General features: G+C 46.7%; 1 protein-coding gene across 1 annotated transcript in view; it reads left to right on the plus strand.

Moving 5' to 3' along the window:
- Window positions 1–12550, plus strand: part of JAK1 (Janus kinase 1) — a 56089-nt gene that overhangs the window by 29686 nt on the left and 13853 nt on the right. The window contains exons 11-14 of the mRNA XM_044674766.1: window positions 2196–2302; window positions 8426–8566; window positions 8899–8986; window positions 10618–10745. Coding sequence (XP_044530701.1) covers window positions 2196–2302; window positions 8426–8566; window positions 8899–8986; window positions 10618–10745 — 464 coding nt within the window. The remainder of the gene's footprint in view (window positions 1–2195; window positions 2303–8425; window positions 8567–8898; window positions 8987–10617; window positions 10746–12550) is intronic.

Consider the following 12550-nt stretch of genomic DNA (forward strand, 5'->3'; position numbering starts at 1 on the left):
TCCTTCCTTTTTTCCTTCCTTCCTTCCTTTCCTTCCTTCTCTCCCTCCTTCCCTTCCTCCCTTCATTCTTCCCACCCTGCTTCCCGCTCTCCTTCCTTCCTTTCTTCCTCTTTCCTTCTTTTATTTCTTCTTTCCTCACTTCCTTTCTCCCTCCCTCTATCCCTCTAGAGCAGTGGTTCCCAAACTTTTTTGGCTTATTGTCCCCTTTCCAGAAAAAATATCCCTTAGCCCCCTGGAAATTAATTTTTTAAAAAATTTAATAGCAATTAATAGGAAAGATAAATGCACCTGAGGCCATCGCCACCCCCTGGATCTCTGCAGCACCCACCAGGGGGCGGTGGCGCCCACTTTGGGAATCACTGCTCTAGATACAAATGATTCCGGGTAGTTTCTGAGACCCCTTCCAACCCTGAGATTCTAGGAGCCTGTGATCTCTGTGCAGGCATTCCCTAGCAAATGCCATCCATATACTTTTCCCTTCAAAATGAATTCTAATCTCTTTCTTTCCCTCATAGGTCACAATGTTCTGTTAAGCATTCAGTAAATCAGTTCAGTCCAGACATTTGTTAAGCTTCTGCTGTTTGCCAGGCGCCATCACAGATGCTAGAGATACAAGGACAAAGTTCCAAAAGTCCCTTCCCCTGGAGGGTTTGCATTCTACTGGATTAAAGAGCATTTCTACAGAGGCTTAGTTTTTTTTTTCTTTTTACACCGAAATGTTCATGGCAGCTTGGTAGCTCCAGAGACAGTTAATATGTATATATACATATGTTAGTATATAGACACACATAAATATATAAATAATAAATTATTATAGTAATATAAAATATGTAGATGTAAAGCATTTATCTCTGTATGTCACCATCCATCCGTCTAGCCATCCCTCTTTTTCTCCCTCTCTCTCTGTCTGTCTCTCCTTCTCTCCCCTGTCTCTTTCCTCCTCTTTTTCTCTCTCTCCCTCTCTCCTTCTTCCCCTCCCTCCCTCTCTCCCTCTCACTCCTTCTATCTCTCCCTCTTTCTGTCTCTTTCTTTCTCTTTCTCTTTCTCTGTCTGTCTCAATCTCTCTCTCTCCTCCCTAGGCTCTCTGTCTCTGTATCTCTCTTCCCTACCTTCCCCATCTATCCTATCATCCAGTAGAATGTAAGATCTATGAGGGCGAGGACTGTTTTAGCTTTGACCCAATGACCCTAGAATATGTATGTCTGCATGCCTAGTCTCCCCAGTACCTCAAGAGCAGGCCTTGAACCTTCTGTTTTTACTTTATGTCGTTCATTGCTGTAAGCTAGCCAGCAGCTCCAAGAGTCTGGAAAGGTGTACGGTTTAGGTGAGAAAGAACGAAGCAAAAACTGGGAACCGTCTGTCTAACACATTAGCTCATGACTGCTCCAATAGTCTCTGAGCTTGTCATTTATTTATACATTTTTTTCAAGAACAGTTTTTTTCTAAAAAGCACATTAGAAATCAATCAAAAGCTGTATAGAAACACCCGAGGTTAAAAGAATTACGTAACATATAATTTTTTTTTTCATGTAGATTATGCCCGGATGAAACCTTGCCCAAGGTTAAAGAATGAGTCTTACTTTATCTAAGTTTTATTTTAGTAAAAGCTTCCATACTTCAAAATTCATGTTAAAGAATGAGCCTTTAAGATTGTGGGGTGTATTTTGTCATGGAAAAGTACCTAAGTGAGAGTGGAATTTGCTTGGAGCTGCCATGCAGTGTCCTTGGGATGTCTGGAACAGAGAAAAAAGATACAAACAGCTTCTGCTAATTTCCGCTATTCTCGGCTGAGGGAAAGGGCTGTTAACTCATTACATGCTGCTTTACTATAGGGTACTTAGGGGCTTTCTATAAAACTTGAGGCTATCCAAAAAATCCAGATTATAATGCTTTCAGTAATAAAAGGTGTTGATCAAAAAGGAGACACAGAGAGGGGTCAGAGTTTTTGGATAAGCCATCCATCCTATGGTCCAATTTTTAGGTCCTGAGAATCAGCACAGGGCTTTGCCAAAAACTGTGTTGACCTTGATGGGATCCAGATAAAAGACCTTATTAAAAGATCCTGTTTCTCTGAGTGGCTCCCGACAGTTCATGAGGCCTGCTTTGCCTTCTACAAAATGGCCAGCTTCTCAGGTTCTAGCAGAAGTAAGCCGTTGGCTTTCCCGTCTCACGAATGTACCCTCCCTGTTTTCCAGAAATTTCCAATCTGCTTGTGGCCACCAAGAAGGCCCAGGAATGCTTGCCAGTGTATACAATGAGCCAGCTGAGTTTCCATCGCATTCTTAAGGAAGATATCATTCAGGTGAGTTCATTACATTTCCCACCTCAGCCTTGTTTTCCATCTGAGGACTCAAAAGAGCGGAATATCTCGGTCATCTTTGAGATGAGGATCTCTTCCTTCCCTTTGGGATGTGGTCATGGAAAACTGAAGGGCAAGGCCTTATTTCCTGTAGGAGTTAAATCAGGTTGGGCAGGTCCCCTACCAGCCTTAAAGGACCAGAAGCCAATCTCTCAAGTATCAAAGAATCATGAGGTCATAGATTTAGAGATAGCCCAACCTTCCCATTTTACCAACGAGAAAAATAAAGTCCAATTGCTTTGTTCAAGATCACAAAAGTACTAACACACAGGGGAATTGAACCCAAATCTAGTGCATCTCTCTAACCCGCACAACCTCTCACCATCATCTCCTACTTCCACACCATCTCCACCAATGGCTGCGAGCCTCAGTTTCCTCATCTTTAAGACAGATATGATGATATTTACTCTACCCGTCTCCGTGAATCATCGATAAAGCATTTAGTACCGCTGCCAGGCATTATCTCACAGGCTTGTTACCAAGAAGGCTCTTTGTAAAACAGTGTAGAGCTCTTGGCACGGGGGGGTTTCTTCCAGCTCTAGTTGTACGACCTGAGCTTGCCAGCTGTGCTGGCAGCAGAAGCAGTGAGCTGGAACAAGCAGAAGTTATCTGGTTTTATTTGAGAGACGTTATTTACCTTCCTATGGGAAAAGGTGAACGTTCCCTCTTAGGGCTTTTGTTCACAAAGAACTGAAAAGATGGAGAAGATCTGGGGCGACACTAGAGTTTTGACTAAAGCTTCCCCATCTCCCACCAGAGACCGCCAAAGTTGGAAGAGATCTTGGAAGCCATTCGGTTCAGTCCCTTATTTTAGAGCCCAGAGAGAGGACGTGATTGGTAAAAATCACACAGTGAGTTAATGCTGGCCCAGGACTGGACCTTAGCGTGTCTTCATTCCCAGAGCATTGCCCTCGTCTCCATCCACTCCTTTGCCTCATGTGCTGGCCAGCATCACTCTTTCTGTTGGCAGCAGGGGACGGGGAAAGGGCGATGGGTTTGGAACCGGATGACCCGGGCAGAAAGTCTACTTTTGCTCCTTTGGGTAAATCACTTCTCCTCTGAGGGGAATAATAACCTCGCATGGTTTCTCTCAAAGCCTCCACGGGCCTTTTGGGTTCCAAGTTTCCTATAGCCCAGTGTCCTCTGCCTTCCCTTCTCTCTGGGTCCGGGTCCCTCCCTGTCCCAGCTCCCTGCTCCTGCCCTGGTACATCAGCTCTAGGGTACCTTCCCTGCCCCCTGCAAACATCACTGTAGAGGTGTGAACCCTGCATGAAGCTGGACTTCCCATTTTGTGAATAAAATGTATCATTCTTGGGTTCAGTCGCCTTCCTCGGGAAGGGACGGAGTGAACGTCTCCTTCTCATGGGAGGTGCATGCGTGAAGGCTGCGTGGTGGAGTGGGGATTCTCGGGCAAGAATGGATGGGCCTGGAAGGCTTCTGTGATGCTGGGAAAACTGCTCTGGGAAGGAATTTGGGGATACAACAGACCTCCTTCCCTTCCATCTGGTACATCTCAGAATCTCTGACTCTGAGGCAATTAGACCCAGACAGAAGGGAAGCTGGATGACTGGGCTTGTCATGGAACCATAACCTTCCCATAGAAAGGTAAATAATATCACTGAGTCAACACGGATGACTTGGCTAAGGAGAGAGAGGCTACCATTAATTACTGGACGAGAGCCTGCAAGAATATGGACCTTCAGGGAAATTCTGAGGACAGTATAAACACGAGCATCCAAAAACATGACTTCTAGGAATTACGCTTAAGATTCTTCAGCATTACCGTAAAGACACAGACGTGCAAGTGTTCCTGTAAAGATGACATCACCCGAGGCTTAGGGTATCTTGCTCCAAGGTCATCCAGGCCCCCCAGATCCACAGCAAATGGAGAGAGAGACCCAAGTGTGCCAAATCTGATTCCATCTGCCAGAGAGAAGAAACTCAACATGGGGACAGAAGAGCCCTGTTTGTAACTCAGAAATTTTTGCTGATTAGTTAGGTTCTTTTTTTAATCCTTTCCTTCCTTCTGGGAATCAATACTGAGTATTGGTTCCAAGGCAGAAGAGCAGTGAGGACTAGGCAATACGTAAGTCGGCCAGGGTCACACGATTAGGAAGTATCTGAAATCAGATTTGAACCCAGGACCTCTTCTCTCTCTGCCTGGCTCTCTATCCATTGAACCATGTAGGTACCCCTCAGTTTAGTTTCTATATCATTTTCATTTCCTACTAGAGATCTTTTCTCTCCCTTCCCCCTTCCTCCATCACCTTCGAGGCAGGTAGGTAGAACAGTGCATAAAGCGAAAGGTCTTGGAGCCATCAAGATCTGGGTTCAAATCATGCCTCAGATATTTTCTAGTTATACAAACCCGGCAAGTCACTTAACCTTTATCTACCTCAAGTTCCTTTATCTGTACAACGGAGATAATAAGAGCACATCCTTCTATGGTTGTGGTGAGGATCTAATGAGATGACATTTGAAGTGTGCTTGGCACAGAATAAACGTTTATTGACTAACGACTAGCATGAGCCTGGCAACAGAACTCTGTATTGGCCAACTTAGGACTGACTTGGTTCAATAGGGCAAGACCCATCAGCAGGTTGGCTGCGAGGGGTGGATTTTTCCACAGTAGTAGAGGAGTTGCAATCGGCATCCGTGAAAGGAGCACCCATCCTGATGAAGAGTGAGATCCTTGACGTGCTGGAGTATTAGAGTATCTCCTGTCTCCGTGTCTTTGCCGGATGCCTGCAATGTTCTCCCTTCTCATCTCAGCCTCTTGGTTTCCTCTGGCTTCTTTCGGGACTCCGATCCCACCTTCTGAATGAGCTCCTGGCATCTGCTGGTGCTTTCCTTTCTGGGATTCCATGTTCTCTGTCTATACCTTGTTCCCATCTGTTTACACACATGCGTTCTCCTTCAATACAATGTGATCTTCTTGAAGGCAGAGAACCTTTTTAACTTTTCTTGGTATCTCTAGTGCTTAGCAAAGTGCCCAGCATACAGCAAGTGCTTCATAAATGCTCGTTGGCCAAGACTCAGTGGCAGAGAGGTGCCAACTGGAGTGGGTAGAGGCAGTTTCTTCATCTAGGAAATTCGCCATTTTGATGGAATCATTCAGCCAGGCTCTGACTCTTGTGATACCTGGAATAACCAGGTGTGTAGTTTGCCTTGGGAGACCCTTACTTGGCAGACTCTGGGCAGGTCACTTGACGGCCCTGGCCCTGGGCTTTCTCTCCCGTAGAACGAGAAGGTTGGACCAGATGACCGCTGGGCTCTCTTCCTGCTCAAGGCTAGGAACCCATGCAAGTCTTGGGCCAAGTTTCTAGCTCTCTCCAGGGAAAGACAAGGCTCAAAAGGGACTAATGATGCCAACAGGATCACGTCCATAGACATACTTTGGACCATTATAAAAAACTCAAAGAGAAAGATACTGAGCAAGACAGAGAGGTGTGCATGGTGTACTTAAAGTCAGAAAGAGCCGGGTCCAAGCCTTGCCTCTGACACTTCCTGGCTGGCCGGCCCTGGGCAGCTCCCTCACTTTCAACCCCCTACGACAGTCTTCCAGAATTCATTAAGTACCTGCCATGTGTTGGGCACCGTGCTAGGCACTGGGGATTCAATGTCAGAAATGGAGCAGGCCTAGCCCTTGAGGATCCTATTATGTTCCATAAAGGGAGAAAGTGTCTACACATACAAACATACATAAAATATACAAGGTAGATCTTTGGGGGGGTGCCGTGGAGGCAAAGAGCATGGGTGTTCATTTACAGTGGAGCTGAAGAGTTCCCGGTGAGGAACTGAAATCCCAGCTCTGGATCATCTTCCCACCTCCCCGCAGAGAGCAGCAGAATGGAAACAGATCTAATGCTTGAAGGGACCTCTGATTGAGCTTCCTCTCTTTAGAGCAGGGGTTCCCAAACTTTTTTGCCTTTTCCAGAAAAAATATTACTCAGCCCCCTGGAAATTAATTTTTTTAAATTTTAATAGCAATAAATATGAAAGATAAATGCATGTGTGACCATCACTGCCCGCAGCACCCACCAGGGGGCGGTGGTGCCCACTTTGGGAATCACTGCATTAGAGAGAGGTAGAGGAGTTCATGAAATGATTTGTCTGTCAGCAGCAAAGCAGCATTCCAGGCCAGGTTCTCTGTGTCTTTCCTGGGCCCAGGCTGCTCACTGCTCTCACACTCCTCAGCCATCTGCTGTGAATCCTTGTTCCTTTGATGGCTCGGGGATGGCTCATGATTTTTAGGAATGTGAACGCTTCAGAGCATCCCCATTATCCAAATGGCCATCTCAATGACAGTAATTCCATTGAACTCTCAATGGCATTTCTGGGATGCTGCAAGCACATGAATGCCCATAAACCCCGAGCGAATCACCCTCGAACGACTTTCAGTGGAGGAGAAGGTGTTGGGTGGAAATGGAGCCCTTCTCCTTGAATGGCAGGCAGCTATTATCCAAATTAATGGAGTCTGGCAAATAATGATCCATGTTTCTATGGACTATTTGGGAGCCCCCACTGAAGTCTTTATCTAATTTCAGAGAATCAGTTAACCAAAAAAAAGAAAAAAGTCATGAAGTGTGTATTCCTGGCAAAGCGAAAGGGGCATTGTGGTAGAGTGCGTAAAGTTCCAGAAGATGGAGTTTAATTTCTGCCCTTGATGTTCACTAGCTGTGATTCTGCGATGTAGAGAGAAACAGAACAAGTCTAGTTTTTTTTTCTTTTTTCTTTTCTTTTTCAAACCCTTAACTTCTGTGTATTGGCTCCTAGGCGGAAGAGTGGTAAGGGTGGGCAATGGGGGTCAAGTGACTTGCCCAGGGTCACCCAGCTGGGAAGTGTCTGAGGCCGGATTTGAACCTAGGACCTCCCGTCTCTAGGCCTGACTCTCAATCCACTGAGCTACCCAGCTGCCCCCCAAGTCTAGTCTTTTGATGGAGAGAGACAGAGACAGAGACACAGAGACAGAGAGAGGGATGTGGGGAGGAGACAAAGAAAATGGTTGCTCCTGGTGGAGATAAGAGAAGATAGATGTAGAATTAGAGCTCAACATTTTTTTTCCCCAAGTGTTCTTTGCACCACTGGTAGAGAAAACCAATGGTGGAGGTAACCCACAGTTTAGGATCAGTGTGAGCCACTGTAAGAAGGAGGGAGTTGAAAGTAGCATAAAGTACACAGAAAGGCTGTTAGGGGTAAGAGACCTTAGAGTTCATTTAATCTAATCCTTCTCATTTTATAGATGAGGAAACTGAGGCCCAGGGAGTGGAAGCAATTTGCCCAAGATTACACAGATGTTAAGCTTCAGAACCAAGGATTCAGGTTCAGTCATGGGCATTGCAAGTCCCTTAACCTCTGCCTCAGTTTTCTCAACTTTAAAATGGGGATAATAGTAACAGCTACTTCACAAAGTTGTTGTGGGGATCAAATGAGATAACAGTAAAGCTCTTAGTACAGTGCTGGGCACACAAATGGTGATATGTAAATGTTTATTCTCTCCCTTTTTCCTCCCTAAATTTTTCTAATAGAATGGAGTGTTAGGAAGTATTGTTTTTAAACCCTTACCTTCTATTTTAAAATCAATACAATGTATTGGTTCCAAAGCAGAAGAGTGGGTAAGGGCTAGGCAATGGGGGTAAAATGACTTGCCCAGGGCCACACCGATAGGAAGTGTCTGAGGACAGATTTGAACCCAGGATTTCCTGGCTCTCAATCCACTGAGCCACCTAGCTGTCTCATGAAGCCTTTTTTGAAGTTGGATTGAGTCAGAATTTCATTCTTTTAGGTCAGTGGTCATCTCAAGGCACCCAGAGGAGTCTTGGACAGCAAGGGTAGTGATGGGCCAGTAATGCTCTATACCATTTACTGGCCCACCAGGTCTTTTCTCTGTAGAAGCCTTGTCCTTAAGGCATCATGGAAACTGGAATGCTGAGACTCCCTTGTACCTGACCTGGTTCTATCAAGCCCTCCAGGATGGCCCCTCCAGCTCCGGTCCTGGCTTCTTCTCCAGTCCAGTAGCCTTCTCTGATTCTCTGCTCTCTCCCTTGTCTCATCGGCTTTGTTTAGGGAGACCACATGGGACGAGGCACTCGGACCCAGATCTACTCGGGGACCCTGGACTACAAGGATGACGAAGGCAGCTCCGATGAGAAGAAGATGAAAGTGATCCTCAAAGTCTTGGACCCCAGTCACAGGGACATTTCTCTGGCAAGTACCTCCTGTGGGACTGCCCCACCTCACCCCTCTGCTTTGACTGTCTGGAATCTGGCATGTCCTGTACCCTTTGCCCCAAGGTAGGCTCAGGGTGCAGGAAGATCCTTTCAGCATGTCCTGAAGTCAAATTGCAATCTTGTTTCTAGAATAACTCCTGCGTATGTGTGCTTGCGTGAAGGCCGGGGGTTGACAGGGGAGCAGCATGCTTGGGGTGGGATGGCATTTCCCTGGCCAGGACCAGAGCCCCTCCCTGGGGTTCCCAGGTTGCTGTTCTGTTCCACGTGCTTCTCTCTCGCCTCATTCTCCATCCTCAACTCCCCAAACAGGCATTCTTCGAGGCTGCCAGCATGATGAGACAAGTCTCCCACAAGCACATCGTGTATCTATATGGCGTCTGTGTCCGGGATGTGGAAAGTGAGTTTGTTCTTTTTTTTGGTGGGGGCTGGGCTGGGGAGGATGCCAGCATTCAGAAAGTATCTCTTCTGGCGTGTTCAGCGAATAGGGAAGCGGAGGGGTGGGGGGCCGTGGGTGTGGAATAGAGCAGACACTGGTCAGCACAATCGATATGCCCATTGAACTGGCTTATTTCCTTCTTCTTTAGTTTCATATTTTATTTCCCCAGTTACACGTAATGACAATCTTTTACCTACATTTCCTGAAGTTAGGAGATCTGAGTCATTGCCCTGAGGTGGTAAAAGCAATTCAATCTGGGTTCTACATCCATGAGCTCGCAAAATATATTCCCATATTGCTTTCCTCCCATTTGGGGCTTCATTAGAAGAGATGATTCCCTGGCTGGGGAAGGGAGGGCAGGGAGGATTGTGGGAAAACACAACAAGGCAGTATGCTACATTGGAAAGAGATTTGGGATCAAAGGACCTGGGATCCCACCTTTGACTTCCCTACGCCTCAGATAGGTCTGCCGAAAATGAGGGCGTGTATGTGTGTCTGACACCAAGAGAGGAAAGAAAGAGAGAACAGAAAGCAAGACAGAGAGGAAGGAGAGAGAGAGAGAGAGACAGAGAGAGAGAGACACAGACACACAGACACACAGAAAGAGACAGAGAGACATAGACAGAGACAGGGAGAGAATCCTTATCTTGGGGCCCTGTTTCCTCATCTGCAAAAATGAGGAAGTTGGAGCAGATGGCCTCTGTGGTTCCTCCACCTCCTTTAAATCTACAATCTTATGACATATTCAAAAGTAAACAAAAGAAAGGGATGCTGAGACTAGACTAGCTCTCACATTCTCTGGTATGTCTGCACCACCTTCCTCCCACTTCCTTCCTTTCCTCCTTATCCTTCTCTCTTTTCCTCCCTCTCCCTACCTGTATAGTTATGAGAAGGCATTTATCTATTCTTAATTTGCATTTGGTGAGACTTAGGCACTGATCATCTTAGGTTAATGGGTACTTAATGGCATCACTGGAACTCTTTTTTTTTTTTTAACCCTTACCTTCTGTCTTGGAGTCAATACTATGTACTGGCTCCAAGGCAGAAGAGTGGTAAGGGTAGGCAATGGGGGTCAAGTGACTTGCCCAGGGTCACACAGCTGGGAAGTGTCTGAGGTCAGATTTGAACCCAGGACCTCCTGTCCCTAGGCCTGGCTCTCAATCCACTGAGCTACCCAGCTGCCCCCATTGGAACTCTTAACAGACGCCCAACCAGAGTTCTTTCTGTCAGCTTATACTACAGAGAAATAGTATATTCACATAGTGGATAGGCCATTGAACTTAGAGGCAGAGAGACCTGGATTCAAGTCCTTCCTCAGTCACTTATTAGTTTTGTGTCTCTGAGCTAGTCATTTAACCTCTGTGAAGCAAACTTAGCTGTTTCATCTACGAAATGGAGGCAATAATATCATATTTTACTTCCCTTGCAGAATTGTTATGGGGCTGAAATGAGATAATATTCATTAACTCTAGAGAAATGTCCCCTGCCTTTGAGCCCTTTGAGTGGTGATGAGGTTGGGGGAGAATTTGGGGGTTTGCCCAGGTGGACAGTGAGGACCCTAACAGCCATCCCCTGCCCTTCTGTGCCCTCAGACATCATGGTGGAAGAGTTTATGGAGTTTGGCCCCTTGGATCTCTTTATGCATCGGAAAAGTGAACAACTCACCACGCCGTGGAAATTTAAGGTTGCCAAACAGCTGGCCAGTGCACTGAGTTACTTGGTAAGACCAAACCCTTATTAGGTTCACCCTGCGCTGGTTTCCTAAGCATTGAGCTGCCAGAAGCACTTGGCCTTGTGATGGGAACGATCGGGAGGAGATGCTAACCAGGAATATGGGGGAGAAACCTCGGTGGTGGGCTCAGAACTGCATCTAGGGATTCCAGTGCCACATCCAGAGTTGGGCAGGGAACGGGGCCGGGGTGGGCATTGCAGAAGTTCATCATGCCAGTCAAGCTTGGGAAAGAGATAAAGAAGGAAGCGACTGGGACCTTGAAGAAGTCACCCGCCCACCTGCCCGCCTCCCTAATACTGCCTATACCGTGGAACAGCATGATTCTGAGGCAAATTTGCCCCAGGCAGATGCAGTCTTATTGGGTGGTGGGGATGGAGAGGCCCCAGGGAGGGCGCCAGCACCCTTGGGGTTTCCCTTGCTAGAGATTCGGAAAACTAAGAAGTGGCGGGCTGTGGTCAGAAATGGGGGAGGCTGGGCCCCATCCCCTTGCCTTGGTTCTGGCTATGACTCGATGGAGTGTCGGCAGGAAGATGGGGCCGCTCAAGCATGGGGATGGCTCTCCCAGGCCAGACCCAAGCCGGCAGCTGTGCAGAGAGTCTAGCAGAAGCTCGTGGTGGCCTGCGCCACTCCCTTCGTTACTTCTCTGGTTTTCAATCCATCAACAGACATCGAAGTGCTCAGTCTATACCCAGCACTGTTCCCAGGCGTTGGGAATACAGTGAAGCAGTTCCTCCCCTCAAGGGGCTTATATTCTGTCGGGCAAAGGCAACACAGACACAGAACAATATAGATAGATGAAATCCCACGTCATTATCTGGGAGGAACAAGGAGCAGCAAAGACCGCAGGAGCTGAGCTCCAGAGGAAGCCGAGGGCTCCGGATGGTAGATGTGGTCCTTGGGAAGATACAGAAGGCAGACATGGGGGATCCCTACAAAAACAAGGAGACAGAAAACCAGGTTCACTGGGATGACAGTAATGGGGAGAAGAGGAGAGGTTTGGGGGATGAGCCAAGGTCTGGTTTCTTTTTTTTTTTTAAACCCTTTCTTTCCATCTTAGAATCAATACTGTGTATTGGTTCCAAGGCAGGAGAGCAATAAGGGCTAGGCCATGGGGGTCAAGTGACTCACCCAGGGTCACACAGTCACACAGCTAGGAAGTGTCTGATGTCAAATTTGAACCCAGGACCTTCCGTCTCTAGGCCTGGCTCTTCATCCACTGAACCACTCAGCTGTCCCTTGAGTTCTGGTTTCAATATGTTGAACTTAAGATACCTGTAGAACATTCCATTTGAAATAGCCAAGAGGCAGTTGGTGATGTCCATTAATCAACCACTAAACATTTATTGAGCACCTGCTGTGTGTCAAGGCACTATGCCAGATACTAGGTATTCAAAAAGAAGCAAAAGATAAACCCTGCCCTCAAAGAGATTATAGTTTAATGCAATTCTATACGAAGCAAGCTATATATAAGACAAATAGGAAATAATTGGGACAGTTGGGTGGCTCAGTGGATAGAGAGGTAGGCCTGGAGATGGGACATTCTGGGTTCAAATGTGGACTCAGACACTTCCTAGCTGTGTGACCCTGGGCAAGTCATTTACCCCCACTGCCTAGCCCCTACTTCTCTTCTGCCTCGGAACCAATACCGAGTGTTAATTCTAAGCTGGAAGGTGAGGGTTTTTTAAGAAAAAGAAATAATTAACAAAAGGGAGGCACTGAAGTTAAGAGGAATTGGAGATGGCTTCCAGTGAAAGATGGAATTTTAGTTGGGACTTCAAGGAAGCCAGAGAGTC

Source organism: Gracilinanus agilis, chromosome 4, assembly GCF_016433145.1.
Source record: "Gracilinanus agilis isolate LMUSP501 chromosome 4, AgileGrace, whole genome shotgun sequence".
In the NCBI taxonomy this organism is placed as follows: Eukaryota; Metazoa; Chordata; class Mammalia; order Didelphimorphia; family Didelphidae; genus Gracilinanus; species Gracilinanus agilis.